The 21,100-nt window shown below is 38.6% G+C and overlaps 2 protein-coding genes across 11 annotated transcripts in view; both read left to right on the forward strand.

The window, feature by feature from the left end:
• LOC134814771 (putative RNA-binding protein 15B) overlaps window positions 1-10,205 on the forward strand; it is a 49,363-nt gene extending 39,158 nt beyond the window's left edge. The window contains exons 2-4 of the mRNA XM_063822985.1: window positions 4,638-4,666; window positions 7,671-7,737; window positions 7,851-10,205. Coding sequence (XP_063679055.1) covers window positions 7,678-7,737; window positions 7,851-9,638 — 1,848 coding nt within the window. The 5' untranslated portion in view covers window positions 4,638-4,666; window positions 7,671-7,677 and the 3' untranslated portion in view covers window positions 9,639-10,205. The remainder of the gene's footprint in view (window positions 1-4,637; window positions 4,667-7,670; window positions 7,738-7,850) is intronic.
• Window positions 10,206-10,488: 283 nt separating this feature from the next.
• Window positions 10,489-19,271, forward strand: LOC134814777 (endophilin-B1-like). Of its 10 annotated transcripts, none has more exons than XM_063822995.1 (11): window positions 10,498-10,543; window positions 10,743-10,778; window positions 14,704-14,847; window positions 15,047-15,179; window positions 15,661-15,717; window positions 16,007-16,069; window positions 16,665-16,733; window positions 16,971-17,113; window positions 17,746-17,871; window positions 18,058-18,210; window positions 18,539-19,271. In XM_063822995.1, the coding sequence occupies exons 1-11, from the start codon at window positions 10,511-10,513 to the stop codon at window positions 18,599-18,601; spliced, it is 1,020 nt and encodes a 339-aa protein (XP_063679065.1). In that variant the 5' UTR covers window positions 10,498-10,510; the 3' UTR covers window positions 18,602-19,271. The 10 variants fall into 10 exon arrangements, with proteins under 10 accessions (XP_063679067.1, XP_063679070.1, XP_063679072.1 ...); XM_063822996.1 differs by having other exon boundaries at window positions 18,091-18,210; XM_063822997.1 differs by lacking the exon at window positions 10,743-10,778 and having other exon boundaries at window positions 10,489-10,543.
• Window positions 19,272-21,100: the final 1,829 nt, after the last annotated feature.

The raw sequence follows: 21,100 nt of genomic DNA on the forward strand, positions 1-21,100 counted from the left end.
TGTTTCTCTTAACATTGTGTATATCTAATCAACCCTCTATCACGGTCATCCCAAGATTCTACACAGATGTGTAATGTTGCAATGATGCAATTAAATCCTTAGCTCACTCCATTACAGACAAGATGATACTTAAGCTTCTGTAACTGGACAATGTTTTGTCTTAGAGTATTTGTAGGATTTTGAAGCAAAATCTCGCGTGGGCTCGCTAGTGCTTCCTGGAGCTACACTGAAATCTGAAAATGTTATTTATAAAAACCACATCTATGAAATGGCAATATTGAATACGAATATTTGAATATTTTAACCATTGATACAAAAGCCATAATCTTTCGCCAGCTCTCCAATATCCACCTTGAAGCTGCATTTTATATCCTCTAACTACACAATATTATAAACTTACCCATATTACAGTGTAGACTTTTTGTCAAAGCACGACTGCAACCCATAGTAACAACTATAAACAGAACCCCTAATGTCTGCAAACAATTTTCTTCTGGTTTAGTATTGAAAATATTAACTGGGATTTTAGTTGCTCTAATGATGTTCAGCTTATGTGGGATGAGTTACATGGCAAACTTACGACTGTTGCTGGGATAGTACCGACTAATTTGGTCTATAAAAACAACAGACCTGTGAAGCTGCCATGGGACACATCCTCATTGAAGCGCATGAGAAAGAACAAAGATAAAGCATGGACTGCATTTGATATTGAACCTTCTAGTGTTAATCTTAGTCATGCAAGTAGTAAACAGCTTATCTATGAGAATGAGGAAGTGAAAGCAAAGATAAGATATGAGAAGAAGATAAATTCTAATTTAAAGATCAATTGTAAATCATTTTATTCTTATTTGAGAAATAAGAGAAAGGTTAAAGCTTCGGTACCAAGTTTAGATAAGGAAGACGGTACAAGGACAACTAGTGCAGGGGAGTCTGCAGAGGTACTTGCAAGTGCCTTTAGTTCTGTGTTTGTTAATGAGCCACTCGGCCCATTACCTAGAAGTTATAGTAAGAATACTAAGAGTATATCTGATATTGTTATTACCTTTGATAATGTTAAAAAGGAACTATTAAAGCTTAATATTTTTAAAAGCACTGGCCCAGATGGGCATCATCCAAAGCTGCTTAAGTCCCTAGCTGGAGATGCTAGTTTTGTAACAGCTCTTACTAAATTATTTAGTGCCTGTAGTGATACTGGAAATCTTCCGGAGGTATGGAAGTCGGCATCTGTAGTTGCACTTTTTAAAAAGGGCTCTAAGTCTGACCCTCTTAACTATAGACCAGTTTCTCTTACTTGTATTCTTTGTAAAGTTTATGAACAGTTTGTTAGATCCCATTTGTTAGAATTTTTAGAAGACCGTATTTCAAAGGACCAACATGGGTTTGTTAAAGGAAAATCTTGTTTGTCAAATCTTTTGGAGACTTTCGACACTATACTTAATTTAATAGATGAAGGTGCTCCTGTGGACTTATTTTATTTTGATTTTAGTAAAGCTTTCGATTCTGTTCCCCATTATCGCTTGATTAACAAGCTAGAGAGTCTAGGGATAACTGGTAAAGTTTTAGATGTAATTACAGATTTTATCTCAAATAGAACTATGAGAGTGTGTGTAGAAGGTGAAACTTCAGAGTGGAAGATTGTATGGTCAGGAGTTCCCCAGGGATCAGTCCTTGGACCATTACTATTTGTGTTATTTATTAATGATTTACCAGATAACATTAAAAGTAAAGTTAAAATATTTGCTGATGATCTTAAGCTTATAGCTAATGCCTCCGAGCATGAAACTATAGCTAATGATCTGAACGAACTAGAGATGTGGGAGAGTAAATGGCTTTTAAAGTTTAATCCTACTAAGTGTTCAGTAATGCATTTAGATGTTAACGATAACCCAAGATCAAGTTATTCTCTAATGGAGTTACATTGGCAGAATCTGTACAGGAAAAAGACTTGGGAGTTATAACCCATAACTCTCTGCTTTGGAATGAACAGATTAAGGCTTCAATATCTAAAGCCAACAGAATGATATGTTGGATTGTTAGAAATCTGATTATCAGGGAAAAATCTGTGATGATATCCATTTACAAAGCTTTAATAAGACCCCATTTAGAGTATTGTGTTCAATTGTGGAGTCCAGTTGCGGCTCATGGAAGTTGGGGGATCATCTTGGAGCTGGAGAGCGTCCAGAGGCGGTTTACCCGTCTGATTGACGAGGTGGGTACTCTTCCATACAGTCGTCGACTGGAAATCCTCAATTTGACAACGCTGGCAGAGCGGCGAATACGTGGGGACCTCATTGAATCTTTTAAAATGATAAGTGGTTTGGCCAATTACGGAGCTGGTTTGTTCAGTATGAGCAGATCTGGTCTTAATGTGGTATCAAACAGTAGATGCAGTAAAAGTAGCAGTAAAATGAAGAAAGTCCACAGTTCTTTTCTTCCGGAGAGGGTGAGACCATATTGGAACAAACTCCCCTCGGATGTCAAGAATTGTGGGACTGTGTTAAGTTTTAAAATAAGATTAGAGGCTTTCAAAAAAGAGACTATTTTAAACGGATCCGTAAATGATATTCATTTTTGGTATGTTTCGGACGAAGTATTAGGAAAGATTGAGGGATTAAATTATGCTACTAATAAAGAGAAGCACAATGAATATCTTGTGTGTCATCCTCATGTTGCTAAGAAACGCTTTATTAACTTATATAGTAGTGGAAAGTATGTAAATTAGATTCATTTTATCTTGGTTGTTTAGGCCAATAGATTTAAGATATTTTTAAAACTTTAGTAGATATATTTTTGATGATGTGTGATGATGTTTGTGTCATTATATTTTGATTTGATTTGATTTTCTGGTCCTAATATGAGCCTTGTCTCTAAAAACTCAACTGACTAGCGTTTCGGTGTGTGCTAAAGCTTACTGGCACTCGCATTCCTTGCCCCATTAGTTACCTGTTCTTTCAAAATAAAACTAGTAGTCAAGGACAAAAAGTCATACATCAAATGGGCATTATATTTTTATGAATTGTTTTACATCTTTTTATTCTGTAAAATGTGCTAAAAATGAAGTTTCTTGTTTCATTGAAAAAATTTCTTGTTTCATTGACTGATTGTGGTTATAAAATAAAACTTTTTTTGTGTGTTTGTTTTTTATTGACTGCTGAATCACAGTAGAAGATTTTTTTCAGAGTCAATTTATCTCTGCATACTGCCTAGATTTGTTATTGTTAAATCATTCATCAGAATTTACATCCCAAAGCATTTGAGATATGGCTGGCTCTGCTCAAGATTTTGCCAGGAGCATACAACAAACAACTGAAAACATCAAAGAATATCGTGAAAACATCAGATCTCCTTGGGTTCCTTTGGCAGCCTCAGTTGCTATTTCTCCTGCTCTGGTTTTACCTTTCTGGCCTATTGATGTTTTAAAGACCCATCTGATGGCTGGTAAAGGTGCTGCACTGGGAATCAAACGACATTACAGTGCAAAAGGACTGGGATTTGGTATGTTGGGAGCAACAGTACTTGGTTTTGACATTACTAGCAGATATATCCAACAGTATGGCCATGAATTCTCTTTTACTAAGAAGGCACTGATTGGTTTAGCTCCACTATCACTTATACCTGTTGCATCTATCTTAGAGTCGTTAAAAATTAATGCTCAGATTTCACAGACTCCAATGAAGCAATGTTTTCACAATGTTATCCAGACTGCTGGCTACAAAGGCCTGCTCAGAGGAATAGTCCCATATTCATCCCTCTTCCTTGTGACATACTGCTCGATCGCTTTGCCAATGTATTACCATCAGAAACCTGATCAGAACGCATTACAAGATATGGAACCAGTTCTATTGAACCCTGCAATCGTTTTATCAGCCTTACTTGTTGCTACTCCCTTAGATGTACTTAAAACAAAAGCTATGCTGGGGGAGAAGATTACAGTTCAGAGTCTGAAAATGTGTCCGAAACAGCTTGCTGGCCTCTTTCTCTTAAGGACAGCTTATGTTTGTGCTTTTGGTTATCTTTCAGAATTCTTTGGTAAGGGTGCTGAAAAAATAGTTTATGATAGAAAAGTCGAACGTTATCAGTTTGAGAAAAGATCCAAGTATTTTGCTAAAGATGATGAGTTTGATGGACTTATATCAGAGAATTTAGAGAACCTTGATTCGGACAGTGAATTTCTTAAAAAGATCCTCATGAAATGAAACATTGTTGATTACTAAAAATGTTTTCATTTAAGAGAGATAAGTGCCAAAGTTGATCATGTGACCCTTATAATGATGGCTATTCCAGATTGTTTACGTAAGTTTCCTTTTGCTACATAATATGATACTGTGCCCTCTTTTGTATGTTAAATCCTTGAGTGGCAAATTGGGAATTTTTGAATTTGTTAATTTATTACTTGAAGTTTTTAGATATATTTGTATTTTGTATCAAAATATAATTGTATAATTCACTGATCCGCCCTCATTATTTCAATATAAAATTCTTCTCTACGTGACGGTACAGAAGTATGTATCCAATATTTGTATTTTAAAAGACCATTGAAACATTGTACTAATATTACCTGATTTATTATTACAACTATGATGAATCTCCAAATCTAATTAATGTTGTACAACCCAAATCATAACCTCAACATCTGTAGGTGTAGCAAAGGTTCAGCTGTTCCCCGGTGAGTATCTATATTTATCTTGAATGTCTTCTTTTGATATCCACGTGGGCTCCTCACACCACATCTCATATCATCTTGATTTTCAATCATCTTTTAACATATTACTATAATTGTAATATGGTTCAGTTTGATGCACCCTGGTACATGATGTGTGTATTAATCCCACCATACCAACCACCCAGATCATATCACCAGTACACAGAATAATTATTACGTGTTAGCATGCCCGATGATGCTACTTCTCTTCCATGTGGTGGTGTAATATTTATTATATTACTGTAAAAATGTGATCATGATATGGTGTAGAAGTGTGATGATATAATATCCGAGGTATGTGTTAATCGCTATCTCTCCCCCAGAGTATTCCAGACATTTGATGTCTCAGAAACTCTCAGACACACACTAAACTTCTCAATTTCTCAAATCGGTCAAAAAAATTGTCTGTCAGTGTTTGCGGGCGGGCTTTTCAGTATGATTCACAGTATGCCTTTTGAGGAAGTGCTGCGCTAAATTACATAGCTTATGATCATGCACCAGGTTCAATTATTCGATAAATTCAGATTTCTTATGTCATGTTTGAAACGTCTTAGTTGACGATGTATCGTCAAATTCAGCTGTGTGCAGTTTCGGCTCAATTCAGTTTTGGCAATGTTTAAAAAAGGGGAAAGTTGTGTAGAGTGGATATTGAGAGAAATGGTTTTGAGTTAAATGAAAAAGTGAAATGATATCGATTCAGCGACTATCTTCCTTCAAGCTAGTGAAGAAATTTCTTCGTCTCGACGTCTCAAGCTTCTCATCCACTAGATTCAACCTTAGGCTCTAACAACGGCATCTTCTGAAAGAATCCTACTCAAGTCAACCTTAATCAACGACAAAGATGAAGCAGACCCCTCAAGATAATATCTCCAGACCTTTCCTACCATTTCCCCGCTCTTCAATCAACCCCTCGTAACATCTGAGTTTCGATTCTGAGTTTTGTTATCAAATTAGAGCCGAGTGTGTGTTAAGAGAGGCAGTAAAATCAATATCAGATGCAAATCAATGGTTATATCAGCTGTCTAAAGAATGTGGCAGTCAAACAGATAATTGATGACGAAAGGTTTAATCTCCGCCAGTATATTATGCTGTTCTGTATGTCGACGTTGCTCTCTCTCTCTCGCTCTCTCTCACTCCCTCTCTCATCCCACACAACGTCTCAACGTTTTCTCACTTCTCATACCTGGGGAAAAGATCAGCAGGAGATCAGTGGCCCTATTGCTTCCTTTGTGTGGCCCAACGTTGGTCCGTGGTCCGCCTTGGTGCCGCGTAGTGTAGGTTCAAGGTGGCACGCGGTCTTTAAAGGTCAGTATTTTAGAATATGAAGATACGATATATTAATGAAGTGCGTAGTTGGGTATTAGTTTAATTTCTTTTAATTCATAGTAAACACAAATTTGAATTTAAGTTACTCACCGGCCTACTGCACCACTAATTCTTATACACTCAATTCCCTGTGACAACTTTCGGCACCTCGAAAATTTGACTTGAGTTTTAATTTTTTTCTATTAAAAGTAGCTAAGTTGGTATTCCATTCTATGGCCGCAATGAAAAACAAGAGCATTGGAATTTTAAACAGACATGTACTCAGTGCTTCAGTTTTGGTACGAAAATTCATACCATCGCAATATTGATACTTACTTATAGCCCCTTCTCTCAAGTTTTGTGGGAAAGTGAGTAAAAACGAATGTTGAGATAATACGTTCTCTCATTAGGTTAATTATAAATTATAGCGTACAAGCTTATGTATCGGTCATTATGATTAATGGGGTCAAAGAGTTGACAAAATAGTCCCGCGCATCTTCAAAGTTTATCTCTAGATTCGCATTTATGCTTCACAAGGATTTTCCAAGACACTAAGGGGCCATCGATGAATTACGTCCATCGGATATTAGGAGAAGGGGGTTTACGATTTTGATTTTGCGACTTGAGTGGACGATGGGGCAGCGCAGGGGGGTTTGGTGGACGTCCAAAGTTGGGGAGGGTGAGGGGCCGAGGGGAGGAGGTTTGAAAATCGATCAAATTGGTGGACATAATACATGGATGGCCCCTAATGCGTTTATGTAGTTAGATTGTACACAATACCAGAGATGCATTAACCAGATGATGCATTATTACCAGGTGGTATCGTAAGAAAGTTTTAAGAGTAAGGAAAGCCTGCTTAACCTCAGCTGCTTTACAATGTTGTCATATTAGTTTGGCATGTTAGATAGATGTCTGAAAATTAGAACATCTTCTCATTTTTTAAGTAATCAGCTGATGTCGATCTCAGAGGCCTTTCTATAAAAAAATATTCCTGAAAATTTTAACACGATCACGATCCAGATACGGTATTAAAAAAGTATACAGAATTTTATAAAATCCTTAAAAACTATCTGCATTCACGTAACTTACTAGCTTATAACCTAATGTTAATTTGTTGACCGAACTATGAGCATCCAAAAATGACAATTCAAAAGTTTCACAAACGGGCGTATAATTAATTATCTGCCATCTTTGCCGAAGTCCTTAGAGTTATAACGCTTAAAACGAATACGGTACACATTTATTATCCATGCAACCAGTGCAATAACTTAAAACATGTTGAATTTTGCCACATTTGACTTGGTAAATTTTAGTTAACAAGACCATTAGTTCTAACCAGTTTAGTGAAACAAAACTGTCCCATCTTTGTCCCACATGCTCGATGATTTGGAAGTCCTTTGGAATATAGATGAGAAACTAACAGGAAACAGATTTGGGTGGTGCGCTAAAAGTACTAGCAAGAAATTACGTTATACCTGTACAAAGCAGAGCTTTTTTCGCGCAAAAAGCTGTATGCGCGCACCACTGCGCGTAATTTAATGTAGCGTAGACGTTTAAATTTGATTTTCCCTAAATTTGGCCTACTTGCCCCATTGAAACCCTCATGGCAACATCACGGGTTGTTGCTTGCCTCGACCATCAGTTGTTAAATGTTATGTTTCAGGAAAACGATGAAACGGTATTCTCACAGAGGCGACAGCTCACCTACCTATAAGAGATACAGAAGCGATGTAAGTGTACACTGAAACTTAAAATTGCCACGTTAACAGAAATTGAATCACTTTCCGTTGTACGATATCCTGTTTTTTGTCCACCTAAGTTTCTACGTTTCGCTTCGTTTCAGGACAGCAGCTACAACAACCGTGGTAGGCCCCAATACGATGATGATTATAATGACGACTACAAAAGAAGGAATAGCAGCGGAGGGGAAGTCTCAAATCGCGGCTACAGAGGCAGAGGTCGTGGATTTGGGAGCTTCAACCACGGTCCTTCTCGATCAAGAGGTGGTCCAGGGGCAGGTGCAGACAGCGGCAGGAACAGCCATACCTACATTCCTAAAAGCAAGTACGAGGATCAGTTTTGTTATGAGTTGGCCGGCTACAATCTGGCAATAGGTGTAGACGATGACACCGTTTCTAGTCATCTGTTTAATATCTTTCAAGAGTTTGGAAAATGCAAAGTAGGGATAGAGGGAGAGGGAAAGGATAGGCTTGCTGTTATCAGTTTTAAAAATGTTGAGGATGCTAAAGAGGCTCGCCGCGTTCTCCAAGGTACGATAGTTTTTGATCGCAAGTTATTCATCAAGCCATACCACGTTTTCCGGGAGGAGCAAGAGATTTTTGGAGATAGTGAGACTCGAGCATTCAATAAGTACAACAACAGAGACTCTGCTCCGACGTTTCCTGAGAACAATAGAGAGACCCGGGGTGGCGGTTTCAGTGGCAAGGCAGACCGATCAAAACAGTTCTCCGATCACAAACCTCCGGAAGACGATCCGAAAGCTACTCGAACATTGTTCGTCGGAAATGTCGATCTAGATTACTCTGCCAACCGACTCAAAGCTTTATTTGATAAATACGGAAAGGTTTCAGATGTTGATCTCAAGAAACACAAAGATGGCTATTGTTCATATGCGTTCATCAAATTCACTGACATCCAAGATGCTGCACGAGCAAAAGAAGAACTCAATGGATATCAGATGGGTAAAAATGTATTAAAGATTGGTTATGGTAAAGGTGTTATGAGCCACAGAATTTGGGTTGGAGGTTTAGGTTCCTGGACGAAGGCTTCCGAGCTTGAAAAAGAATTCGATAGATTTGGCAAGATCACGAAACTTGACTTCAACGAGGGAGATTACCATGCTTACGTCATGTTTGAATCATTAGACGCTGCATCATCTGCATTATCAGGAATGAAGGGCTACCCGTTGGGGGGACCCGATCACAGGATTACTGTAGATTTTGCTGACCCGGGTTCTCCCGAGCACTCTAATTCTCGGCGGAAATATGATTCAGAACCCATGAGATCAGATACTGAATGTTCAGAGGAAGGCGCAAAGCGTAAAAGCAGCGTTTCCAAATCCAGTCCCAAGAAAAGATCTGCATCGAAATCTAAAAATCAGAAAGTTGAGTCATTGTCAGAACTCTGCAACCGCTATCCTATTGCCTGGAAGGGGTCCATAGTTCTGAAAACGAACGCATTTTCAGTAAAACTGTATCTTGTTGGTGGTGACCCTGCAGTGGCTGAAAAACTTCTTGTAAATAGCTCCATCGGCTCCATCATCCGAGTGACTCAACGTTTGAAACTCGAAAAACAGAAGCTGGACCAGTTGAACCAGAAACTAGTATCAGCAGGTGTTAGTGGGCACTGTATCCTAGTTGCCATGACATCCACACAAACTTCAGAACTCCCCGAAGACATCCAGCACAGACCGTTGAAACATTTGTTACAATATTTCATCCAGAAACAGGCAGCCGGGATTAGTACTTTGGAGGCGAACGATTTGCAGGGCGTCCTTCACACTTTTCCTCCTTGTGACTTCTCCCAGAGTAAGCTCCTCAAGGCTGCTCCGAGCTTGAACCCTGAGCCGAGTAAGGAGGATTACCTTGTCATGATCCTTGTTAAGGAATAGTTACGCAAAGGGCAAGACGGAGCATTTATTTTTTATGAACATTATTAAGTATGGAATGTTTGATGTCAACCATATTTTCATGGCAGCATTAGATTGTTCAATATTATCATATCAGTTTGCATGTTTGAATTCTTGAGCATTGCAAGAGTTAAAGTAATAATATTTATTTCTTCGGTGTGAAAAATTCTCTTCATAATCATATGTTAAACTGGCTTTTGATTAAGTTCATTGATTAAGATATAAGCATTAAACAAATGCCCTACAAAAATTCAGAAAAATACTTGCTTTTTGAACCTTTTGGATATTTGCTTAAATTAAGTTTACTTGTAGTCTCAGCTTGGGTACGGTGAAAGTTTCAACATTCACAGTTTAACACCACGTGTACAGTTCATGTATTTGAGTCGCTACCATTAACCCGCCTTTTTTAATTTATTGTCTCTGCAAAAAATTGTTAATTGTATTGGAAGCTGACTTGTCGTATCTCACGAAAAATTTACGGAATTTAAGAGTATTTTGCTTGCTTGATGTCTTAATATCAATCATTTTACCTCTTGAGCTGTTTTAATATCTTCAGTGTATCATTGCTTCGTACATTTCAAAACCTCACATTATGCTTGTCATCATGGGACCACATATCAATCATCTCGATTATTCCTGCATTCTTTCCATTTTTGAGATTATTATCCACCACTATAATATATCCACGACATTTACAAAGAAAAATGTCTCGCAATTTACATAATATTATTTGTTATATGCGTTACATTAGCGTGCAGTGCTGTGCTCATACTTGGTCGATAAATACATTTTCACGAGCACACTCCATTTACTGTTTGCTATTGTGCATCATTTTCAGCTTATTTTAGGGTTTCATGGCTTACAGCGAGAGATTGTCCGCAGGGTTGGTGAGTCAGATTTTTATCGCTTCCGATCAAATTTTATGGAATGATGTTGGTTTGTGGTTTTGCCGTGACCATGAGTCACAATTTGGAGACATTTTTGGGAACTTTATTGAATTTATTCTTCAAAGAACCCTCCAAAAAGTGACTCTTGGCGTGAAGGACATTATTCTATCATGTCCCTGCATGTTTTAACTGATATCAGGACGGGTTGAGGGTAAAAATCACACACCAAGCAACAGTAAGATGTTTTGGAACTGCATGCTTTGATGCATGTTTTGTTGCACGTTTTATTGCATGTTTTGACTGGGATTACGCAATGTTTACTTGTTTCTCTAGGTATGTTTTCCCCGTCTTTCTTAATTAATTTTAACACGAACGTTACGGGCAGATACCGGTCCCTCCAAAATGCTATTGATATAGTTGAACCTGATATAGTTCTTATTTTTTACCACACTTGATACTGATAACGGATCTATGGTTGTGTAGGGGGGGGGGGGGGGGGGGGGGGACATGACCTCCCCTTGTGTAGACTAGACGTGACTTTTAAACTCCCCCAAAACTCAAAAGGCCAAAATTAGATTTCGAATGTACTCCATAATCTCATTATATGTAATGTGAGATTTCATCTCCAAACTGTGGGTGTGTTATTGCATCACTGATTATACCTCTGGCTCATACTTTCAATAATAATACCGATTTAAATCGATTAGAAGATAGTTGTACGTGGTATGGTATAATAGTTAACATCTTCTATCGCCATATCGTGTTTGACTAAAAGAGTGAAATATATCAGATTCGACCTCATTCGACGGAATCCATTTGGACGGGACCGGTAGCATGCCTGTTACGACACATAACAATTCTCTGCGCGTATGCACATGGTTCAATAGCATTATCTTTCGCAATCTTTTGTCTATATGAGTGTATCCCTATTTCCTGTAACCCATTAAACCCTGTTGTTACGCTGCAGCGAAAAACTTAACATAGTTGCATCTTATTGGGTTAACCTATTATTCCTACTTACTAGCTGTCGCATTTAAAATAGAGACCTTTAGTTCCAGCAAAACTTCTTTACTCGTATTTACACAAAAAAGCGCTCAATTTCGCTATCTTCGGTCTCTACTTTGATATACAATGCATATATCTCCACAAGTGCAAGTTTTGCTTTGAGACTTTTGGTGTACATCTGCTGTACACTGACTTCCTGCCTTGCATTGTTTCTTGTGTACTTCTTATACCCGGACCTTTTACTTGCGGTGTATCTTTTGTACACACCACCAACTATTGTATCATTTCTTTTTAAAACTTTCTTATTAATCCATTATATTGGCCGTTTGCTCTGCTCGTTGACATTGTACAGTCTTTGTTAAATGTTGCTTAATATGTCTGCTTTTTCCGTTGTTTTAGTGTTTTCTTTTAGGCTTATGTTGACTTCCGAGAATCTCACGGGTTTTATCTCCTCCTTCCACTCCGTGTATTGTGTGTGTCGTTAGCTGTTGTTTGTATAGAGTCTAGTTTATATATCTGCAGTAGCACTAGTATAGCTGTCTTAGCTACACTTCAAGTGTAAAGTAAAAGTAATAACTAATAACTGTATTTATACAGTTGTTTGTTTGGTAGCCTTCCTGTAGTAGTGACACTTTAGAATTTAGAATTCAGCAGGACTAGAACAGCATTTTTAACACCTTAATAAACATTGAAGCTAGAATTAGTATCTAAGATCAATTCAACGAAGCTCCTTTGTAATCTTGTGAAATGTTCAGTGCGAGACTGAACAGGTGAAGTTGTTAGTGATCGGATGAGAGCATATCGCGTGACTTATCTCCAAGCTTGTTATTGGACGTTGTTCCCGCTTATATTCTATCCAAGTGTCTGCTTTTGTTTGCATTTGATAGCTGTAGAGTGTAGCTCCCTGCACTTTTCTCATCGGAGCCTCTTAAGTCTATGTTTTGTTTTAACTACTTGCTCTTTTTAAAAGTTGCTCTTATCTACAGAGTTTGCCTTCATATCTGCTTTAGTCAGATAGATAAGCAGATCTGTTCAGTCGCACAGTTGCACAGTAATCGTACAGTTTTACATTTTTACACTGTACAATTGTACAGTTAGTCGGATCTAGATAAATGAGACTGCCGCAAGTTAGTCTGGCTAATTAATAGTGATCTATAGATAGCTTTAAATACTGTGGTTATATTTTGTGCAGAACACATTTGTCGGGTGGTTTATTATCATACTTGGATGTCTATGATTAATGAGTTGCTCGCCGTCTACTAGCTATATACCCATATAATAACCCAGTACATAGTTATCGTATACACGTCTTCATAGATGTTCATAAAGAATTTCCGCGTGTAAAGTTATACCCATCAAATACATTTTCTTTTAGATTTCTCTTCTCCTTTTTTGCGACAAGTGTTCTTGACTCGTAATCACGTGGCTCCCAGTTATACGAAATGCTCTACTCAAACAGTTGTATAAACTACAAAATGTACTATATGTAATGTATGTTATACATAATACATGGTATAATGTACCTAGCTACTCATACAAAGATTTCCACAGTTACAAAGCTCTCTCCCGCTCTCCAATAATGTACATGTTCCTGTCTAATGCTGCAGTGATCTTACTGACCTGCTTGCTGCTTTCTTTACCCGATATAATACATGAACTAATAATGGTTAAGTTGTTTGACACCCCTCTGGTAAATCACCATACACGTAAATACTGTTACTGTATTGGTTGTCTAGCAGTCCCATTGGCTTTGTTGGGTTTTGACTTAACTTGGAGCTAATCTTCTTGCTTCTATCCTGTTCGCTAAACTTCACAGTCGAGCATAGCTCTCAGTAAAGTTTCCTGTGTATTACTGTGCCAGCTGCACTTTAATAGAATGTCTCTAATTGAGACATCAGACATGTAGAGCAGGAGTCTGCCGGTCTTACATTTAGTTTCACAGAGTTCTTTAGAATTTACTCCGCATGACAACACAATACCTAACAGTAACACAATGTAGTCTGTAACTGTAGTTTAAAAGTACAGATAATATGTTACACTGATCAAATAACAGTGATGTAGCATAACTTGTAATTGTATCTGAACATTACACGGAACATCAGATGGGGTCACCGTGACTACCACTCTCATTCCTGTTTTAACAACACGTGTACAGTCACTGTTCACCTTTGTTACTAGACTGTTTCTTGTGAAATGACTTGTTGAAGCGCGACATTCTACCTGAATAATATATCAGTGACCAGTGTGCCCGGAGCGAGTTTAAACTCCCAAAAGTAGGTAGTTTACAAGTTAGGCTGTTTTTCCTCTTCTAAACGGTCCAGGCTAATCATGATATCCAATACGTGCCTCACTGAGTCCTACTCTTCAAAGGAGCTGTCCGTTTAATTTATCCCGCACATGATACCCTGACTTTAGGAACTGTCCTAGAAACAGACCTTGTAAACTGTAAGTGACTACTCGCTACAATGTCTAGCGAACACGCTTGGTGCTGACTACAGACTATTACTACTACTGACTACATTAACTACACCCCTTGCCGAGCTGGAGGTGTACTCTGTACCCTCCCCCCGCGGTGTACCCTCCCCTCCCCCGCGGTGCACCTCTCTAACACCACAGCTGACCACAGCTGACCCACACGCCTGTTTTGCCGTATACAGCTCTCAAATTTCCAATAACAAAGAAGAGACTTTTTACATGTGAATGTGTTGTGTTGCTGGTAACTGGACTCCTCAGTCCGCAGCTAGATATTTGTATCGTTACCCTCTCTGTTTTAGTTTGGTTGAGTTTCAATTGTTTAAACTTTTTTGGTTTTATTTTCTTGAACGGTTTTTTGGCGTGACAATTCAAAGCATAAACGCTGCATATTTATTTCGCATTCAAATCATTTAATTGTAACTATTTAATAATTACATATCTTTACAAAAATCTCAAGGAGAATCCATGCGAAATTTGTAAAAAGTTCAATTTTTTTGGGATTTTGCAAATATGCAGAACTATAAGTATATATCTCAAAAAATCTCGCATGGACCCTCCCTCTTATTCACAAGATTTATATCATTGTCACTGCATGCAGTGATGATAGCATATAATATTGTTTGTCTGTACATTTGTCTGTATGTATGTTTATCAAAGTTTAACCTCTTTACCTCGCACAGGGTAACCTGAACATGGACGATTTAGGACAATCGCTGAGAGAAGGTCTGGGCACATTGGGCTCCATGTCAGTAAAAGGGTTCGACAGAGCTAAACAGTTCTCCCAAGAGAAGATGGGAAACGCTGTCAAGACCGAGTTCGACCTGGTTAGTGGAAGAGCCCCTTCCTCCCGATCCCCTACCCATCTTCTCTCCTCCATCCCTTCCCTCTCTCTCTCCCGCTCTATCCCTTTTTCGGTCATATTACCTGCATTCTGTATTACCTTTTGGAACACAAAGTGTAACCACTAACGTTGTCGCCCCCAGATTAATTTAAGAGCCTGAAACTATCTAGCCATTTCACCAGGAGTATATCCAGCTGTCTAGCCGTGTTGAGGCTACCCAGACCAACATCAACAAGTCAGCTAACGCCGCCAGGAACTTCCTCCAACCCAACGCTGCAGCCCGTCTCGAGGACATGTTCAACGAGAAGGTCACTGGTAGGTACACAGGACGGACGGACGGACGGACGGACGGACGGACTGACTGGAGTGTCTTGTTGTTTTACCCGTGGTTTTGTTTGTGTAGCATTGTCTGATTATTTACGTGTCGCACAATGTGTAGATTGTATGCTATGCTATGATTACAATCAGTGTGGTATTCGTAATTGGATTCAGCTTAAGAACCACTGATAGATCCTGTCAAACGATTTCAGAAATGAAAATTGAGCGATGATATGAACTTGCTCTTTTGAACTATTTTCTGCAAATAAATTAAACTCTTATACAGTGTTGTCAGATAAAATTGGTGTTACTATCGCTGACGCCCTTTTAAAACTTTAACTCTATTGTTTAAATCAAACTACTTCCACTGCTTAATCCCATTTTATCTGACTCCAATTTTATCTGACTTCACTAAAAAGTGATCTCTCTGTTACAATCTTTAAATCTGACATTCCGCTACCTTGCGCCTCCTTTTCAGCCGCTGAAACTAGTACTAACGCTAACCTCAGAGACATCGCTGGCAAAATACCCATAAGTATGTAACTCTATCTATGTGCTCTTAGTATGTAACCTTATATATGAGCAATTAGTATGTACTCTTAGTATGTACTCTTAGTATGTACTCTTAGTTACATGTACTATGTACTCTACTCTTAACTCTATCTCTCACCCAGCTGACTCACAAAATGTTCTTGTCTTTTGTACAGTACGATTATCATGTGTCTGACAAATGTCTGGAGCCTAATGTTTTATCTGCTAGATACCTACCGCTACAGGGTATTAAAGCTAGTCTGTTTGCACAAATTAGAAGTTTAATCCTGCAGGGTTAGGAGCTTGGCCCTGGTCTGGCAGAGAAAAGACTGCAACTGGCTATAACTTTGAAAATGGTACCGGATTTGAGCGAGACCCGTGTTGCATCCCATATATCACAGAAATCATACACTTTTTGCCAAATAAATGATATTGAAATGCTCTCGGGAAAGGAATTTGAATAATTTAGAGATGAAACGGTTCAGTGCAGTGTGTGTTGCATGAGCATTGAGCAGGGATGGAAATTATGCATCAAAAACTACAGATTACGTTGACTTGTAGCAATGAAAGTTGAATTTTAACCGACCAAAAACTATTGTCACTTTATTCTACTCAAAATATGTTTGAATTAAATGTTGATTTGAAGCCGGTTTTACATGTTTCTCAATTTTATTTAATTGCTGCACATTTTTGACTGAGCATTTAAAACGAGTAGTCTGAAGAATTGTAAATTGTTGTGCGTGTGTGTGTTCCTACTTCAACTTGTTATGACACACAATATCTTAGCACATTTTAAATGTAATATACTCGTTCAATGTCCTCTTATGTTGACACATCACAAAAAGACTCAAAGCCATCATTTGAATGTTAAAACGCTGACCTGTTGTTGGTGGAGAAACTCTAGACATAGAAGGGATTGTGAAGAAGTGTCGTGTAATTGTTTTCTCGTAGGGAGAGGCAATGCTCTGGAGACCAGGAGCACTTACTCTGAAATTCTTGGCACTCATATGAAGTCTGGAGGTAGGTCCAATAACAATACTTGTTTTTAATTTCGTAGTTTCATGCACCACCGTATTACCATTATATTGAGATATGATTCTCTCCTTTTAGACCCGAAACCCCCCTCCGGCTCAAGATCGCAAAACAGCGGCGGTTGAAATTGTGGGGGTGTTCTTTAGACTGGTTGGGTGTTCCAACCACACCTCTTCCCCCGCAATCCCACCTTTTGTGTATGGTCTCTAAACTGATCGTGTTCAGGGACTGAGATCGGAGATAACACTCAGATCGGAGGGTCCCTGGTGGAGGTGGGAGACACCTTTATCAGGATGGGAAAGATGGAGAAGGAGTACCTGAAGGACGTTTATGATAACTTCTTCAAACCCTTCTCAAACCACCTCCAGGTTTGTCATTCTGAAAATCTGAAAATGGAAGAGATTCTTGAGATTGCTAAGTAGACTTAGTTCTAGATTGGAGACCATAAAAAGAGTTTTGCACAGCTTGTTTATTTTCTGGGTAAAATAATTTGAGTTAAATTTATGGCACAAATTATCTTTATTTTTGTTTTAAATATGTAAATTATTGATCGTGTCCTCTTGCTCTCTATCACACGAACACTTGTAAAACACGTGTACATAATCCACACACAATTCTCTGCCAAACTATAGTGGACAAAAAAAAACTTCTAACACAAAATAGTTTTGATCAGTATAAAAAATAAAACAGAAATAAAGATATTTATCCGTCATTCTAGTTAAAAATATCTATTCTACAATCGTTAGTAGTCTTGCCTCATGGAGTTACTGGGGTGTTAAAAGGAATAATGTAATGTTGTCACTAAATCCACTCCTGTCCCCTAAATTATACAGTTAAATTAACAATTCCCATATAGATAGCCTGTGGATTGTTCAAATCAAAGATTTACCAAAAATCTAAGCAAATATACAGTATTAGTATGACCAGGTGTGCTGATGATAATGGCCGGGGAGCTTGAAGTATTGATTTATATTGAATACATTTAAATGTTTCATTTCAGGTTGAGTGGACGAACATCAACACAGAGAAGCGCAGACTAGATCTTGCGAGGCTTGATTTAGACGCTGCCAAAAGTAAAGTTAGGGGCGCTAGGACGCCTGAAGCTATGCAGCAAAATGAACAGAAGGTAGGAGAACTAATGTTGTTTTCTCTGTCCTTAATCGTCACACTATTTTGTCACATTCTTTTTAAAGAATGTAACAAAGAAACTGCTAATTAAATCAATACAATATTTTCGTTGTGAAGTTATTGTGATGACGTCATCCGCTTTTGATGACGTCATCTGTTTTTGTGTACCTGTGATTCTCACCAGGCGATTCCCATACCCGAGTATCTGTGCACCCAGGTCCGGGAGTCCCAGGCTGCGTTTGATCGCCAGTACGAGCAGACCAAGATACTCCTTACTGACGCTGACAGAAAGTCTGCTGAGTTTACCAACCACTTAGAGGAACTGGTCAGGAGTCAGGTGAGCCTGCTATTTTTTAAACGTTATTTTGATGATGTCATCTCTTTTTGATGAGGTTATCTTTTTGATGATTGATGTCATCATATTTAGATAATGTCACCATGACCAAAATTACAGTATTTGTGAGTAAGAACTAATAAACAATAAAGTAAGGACGTAGCAGACAGGGTGATAAATAAAATCATAGCTTACGGGTTAGTCGATTATGTTGTACACCATTCATATAACACCATGTATAATAAACTGTAATTATTTGATAATAACATTCTGTAATCTTGGGGTATCAACTTCAAGCCAACTAGAAATATTTTCAATCACACTTTCGCAGATAAACTTCCATGAAAATGCAAAGAAACTGTTGGAGGAGACTTATGCCAAGATGAAGAAATAAGTTGAGAGCCTCCACTACTCAAACTGTTCCCTGTTTTAAAGATAACCCCTTTCGTTGGTCTTACTGGACAATCGATTCACCTGGAGTTCCCAAATTTTGCATGGTAAAAGTAGGAAAGAAAATGGTTTTATTAATTCACACAGTTATTACTTGGGAAAATTTTAGTAGAGTTGAAAGTTTTGTACGATATCCAACTTTCAAATTTGATTTCGGTCGCAAAAGTCACTTGTAGTTTTGATAATTTCCTTGGTTTTTCTTGCTGAATATCCTACTGTTTTAGATTTTGTTGAACTCCATGCAGTTGATGTCTAAAATTTAGATTTGTACTTGATATTAATTGTTTCAATGCTTTTGACAGTTTATATTGAGGCGTTCAGTGCCAAAAATATTGAGGTCCACAATTACGATGAGTTTCATGTTTTAAATAATTATTAACTCTGCTTGATGCTGTAAAATGTAACTTAATTAATCATAGTGTCTTGCGATTGATGTGATTTAAATTGTGAAGAAAATTTTATTGAATTAACTTTTATGTAAAATAAGGAGATATTCATGAATTCGTAAGGGAGTATATTGACAATAATTTTCCCGTAATACATTGGTGCTGGCATCTGTGATTGTTAACTTTATTGGAAGTAAGTGTTATTTACATCCTTTCAATACGATATAACATGTTTTATTGCGTTCTGTGATTCTGCGAACTTATTGGGCAATAAATGTACATCCGGATCCCGATGACACTCTCGAGGCACTCTCGTAGCACTCATAATCATATATATGTCGTGGCACTATGGCGGCACAGTGCCTACTTTCAATCATTTTCATTCAAAAGCTTAATACGATCATTATACCTTCATTATTATCTTTTCACATTAACCACGGTGTCGTAAAAGCATTACTTAATTTACTAGCCTTGTCAGAGATGCTGAAGACTGAGAAGCTGTATATTTTATATACAGGGTGGGCTTGTAGCGCGATGCACTACTGGGTCGCGCGCGCATCAAATAATGCTTCTCGCATTCGGTAGATCGGCGAGATGCACCACTGTGCCTCACCGAGCTGCGAAGGATTGACATCGTGAATCAAAGGGTGGGCCAAAAGTCAGTACCCATACGTTGGCCTTTATATATAGCTCAGTCACTGAGTGCCCATTTGAAATAATTCTTTTTGGTATGACTGGTTCTTTAATATTTACCGATAGTTCAAGTTGAAATTCGACATCTAGCGTCAGATGACGATTGACGTTAGATAGCGCTAGATATAGTAGGTAGTGCACCATCGACAGTGAGCCGCGCGTGCCGACTGTAGCTGTAGGATGGGTTTTTTTGCGAGCGTGCTAAATCACTTTACAGTCGATCTTTGAGATTGTTCTTGACGGATGTTACTCGTCTAAATTTCTTCGAAGTAGCGCGCGCCGCTTTCTTCTCGAAATGTTAGCGCGCGCCGGGCCAGACCATTAACAATGGTCAAGATTGTTCTAAAAGGGCCCCCGACAGTTGAAACCAACTTGAATCGATGTATTTTCGGACGCTGATTCCAAATCAACCCCATGACATAGGGTTAAAATAATAAAATGCTCCCCTGACGAGATATTGGCGAAAAAACTGTCTCGATCATATGATATAATATGACCGTATAAGGAAGTTAGTCTAATTTCTCGTTAGGGTTAGGGTTTCAGTGTATGCTTTTGTTAAAGATTGGGTTGGGTTAGGGTTGGGATCAGATTAGAGGACTAGGATTTCGAAAAGTCGTTCAGGACCAGCTAGAGAACGGGTTGAAAAAGTCACGTGACAGTCGATTGTAGGTTTATAACCTACCTTACTGGGCCGCGCTCAGCCTGTCATTCCGCCTAATCTCTATTGAACATAATAGCCTGGGGTCCCCAGGTAAAACCTACCAGGACGCTCGTCGACGGTTTGTAGCGCGATGCACTACTGGGTCGCGCGCGCATCAAATAATGCTTCTCGCAACCACATAGATCGGTAGATCGGCGAGATGCACCACTGTGCCTCACCGAGCTGCGAAGGATTGACATCGTGAATCAAGTCGACGGTCGGTCCTAATATTTGGAACAAATATTTTACGAGTATCACCCGTTAAGACAGTCGACTGTAGAGTGCTTAATCATCACTCTTTTTTGTATCACGTCGTGACCTCCATGCCATGTAACGGTCGTTTCACTATGGTGTAGAGTTTCTACGATACAGGTGACAGGGGGAGCCGCGCACTCGTGCGCGGCGCGCGGGTCATACAACTGACAACGTTCATGTATCACGTTGCGACCCCCACGGTCGTTTCACTATGGTCCCTTTTTCGTGCGCGGCGGGTCATACAACGTATGACAAATACAACGTACAACGTATGACAAATACAACGTATGAAAAAGTTTTTTAGCGCTAATTTCGGCCATCACGAAATTCTTGAAACAAATACGAATTGAGTAACCTTCCCTTGATCCAATTTTAACAAAAATTGGTTAGCTTACTCATTACATAGACT

This window comes from Bolinopsis microptera, chromosome 5 (assembly GCF_026151205.1).
Source record: "Bolinopsis microptera isolate Bmic1 chromosome 5, MBARI_Bmic_1.0, whole genome shotgun sequence".
Taxonomy (NCBI): domain Eukaryota; kingdom Metazoa; phylum Ctenophora; class Tentaculata; order Lobata; family Bolinopsidae; genus Bolinopsis; species Bolinopsis microptera.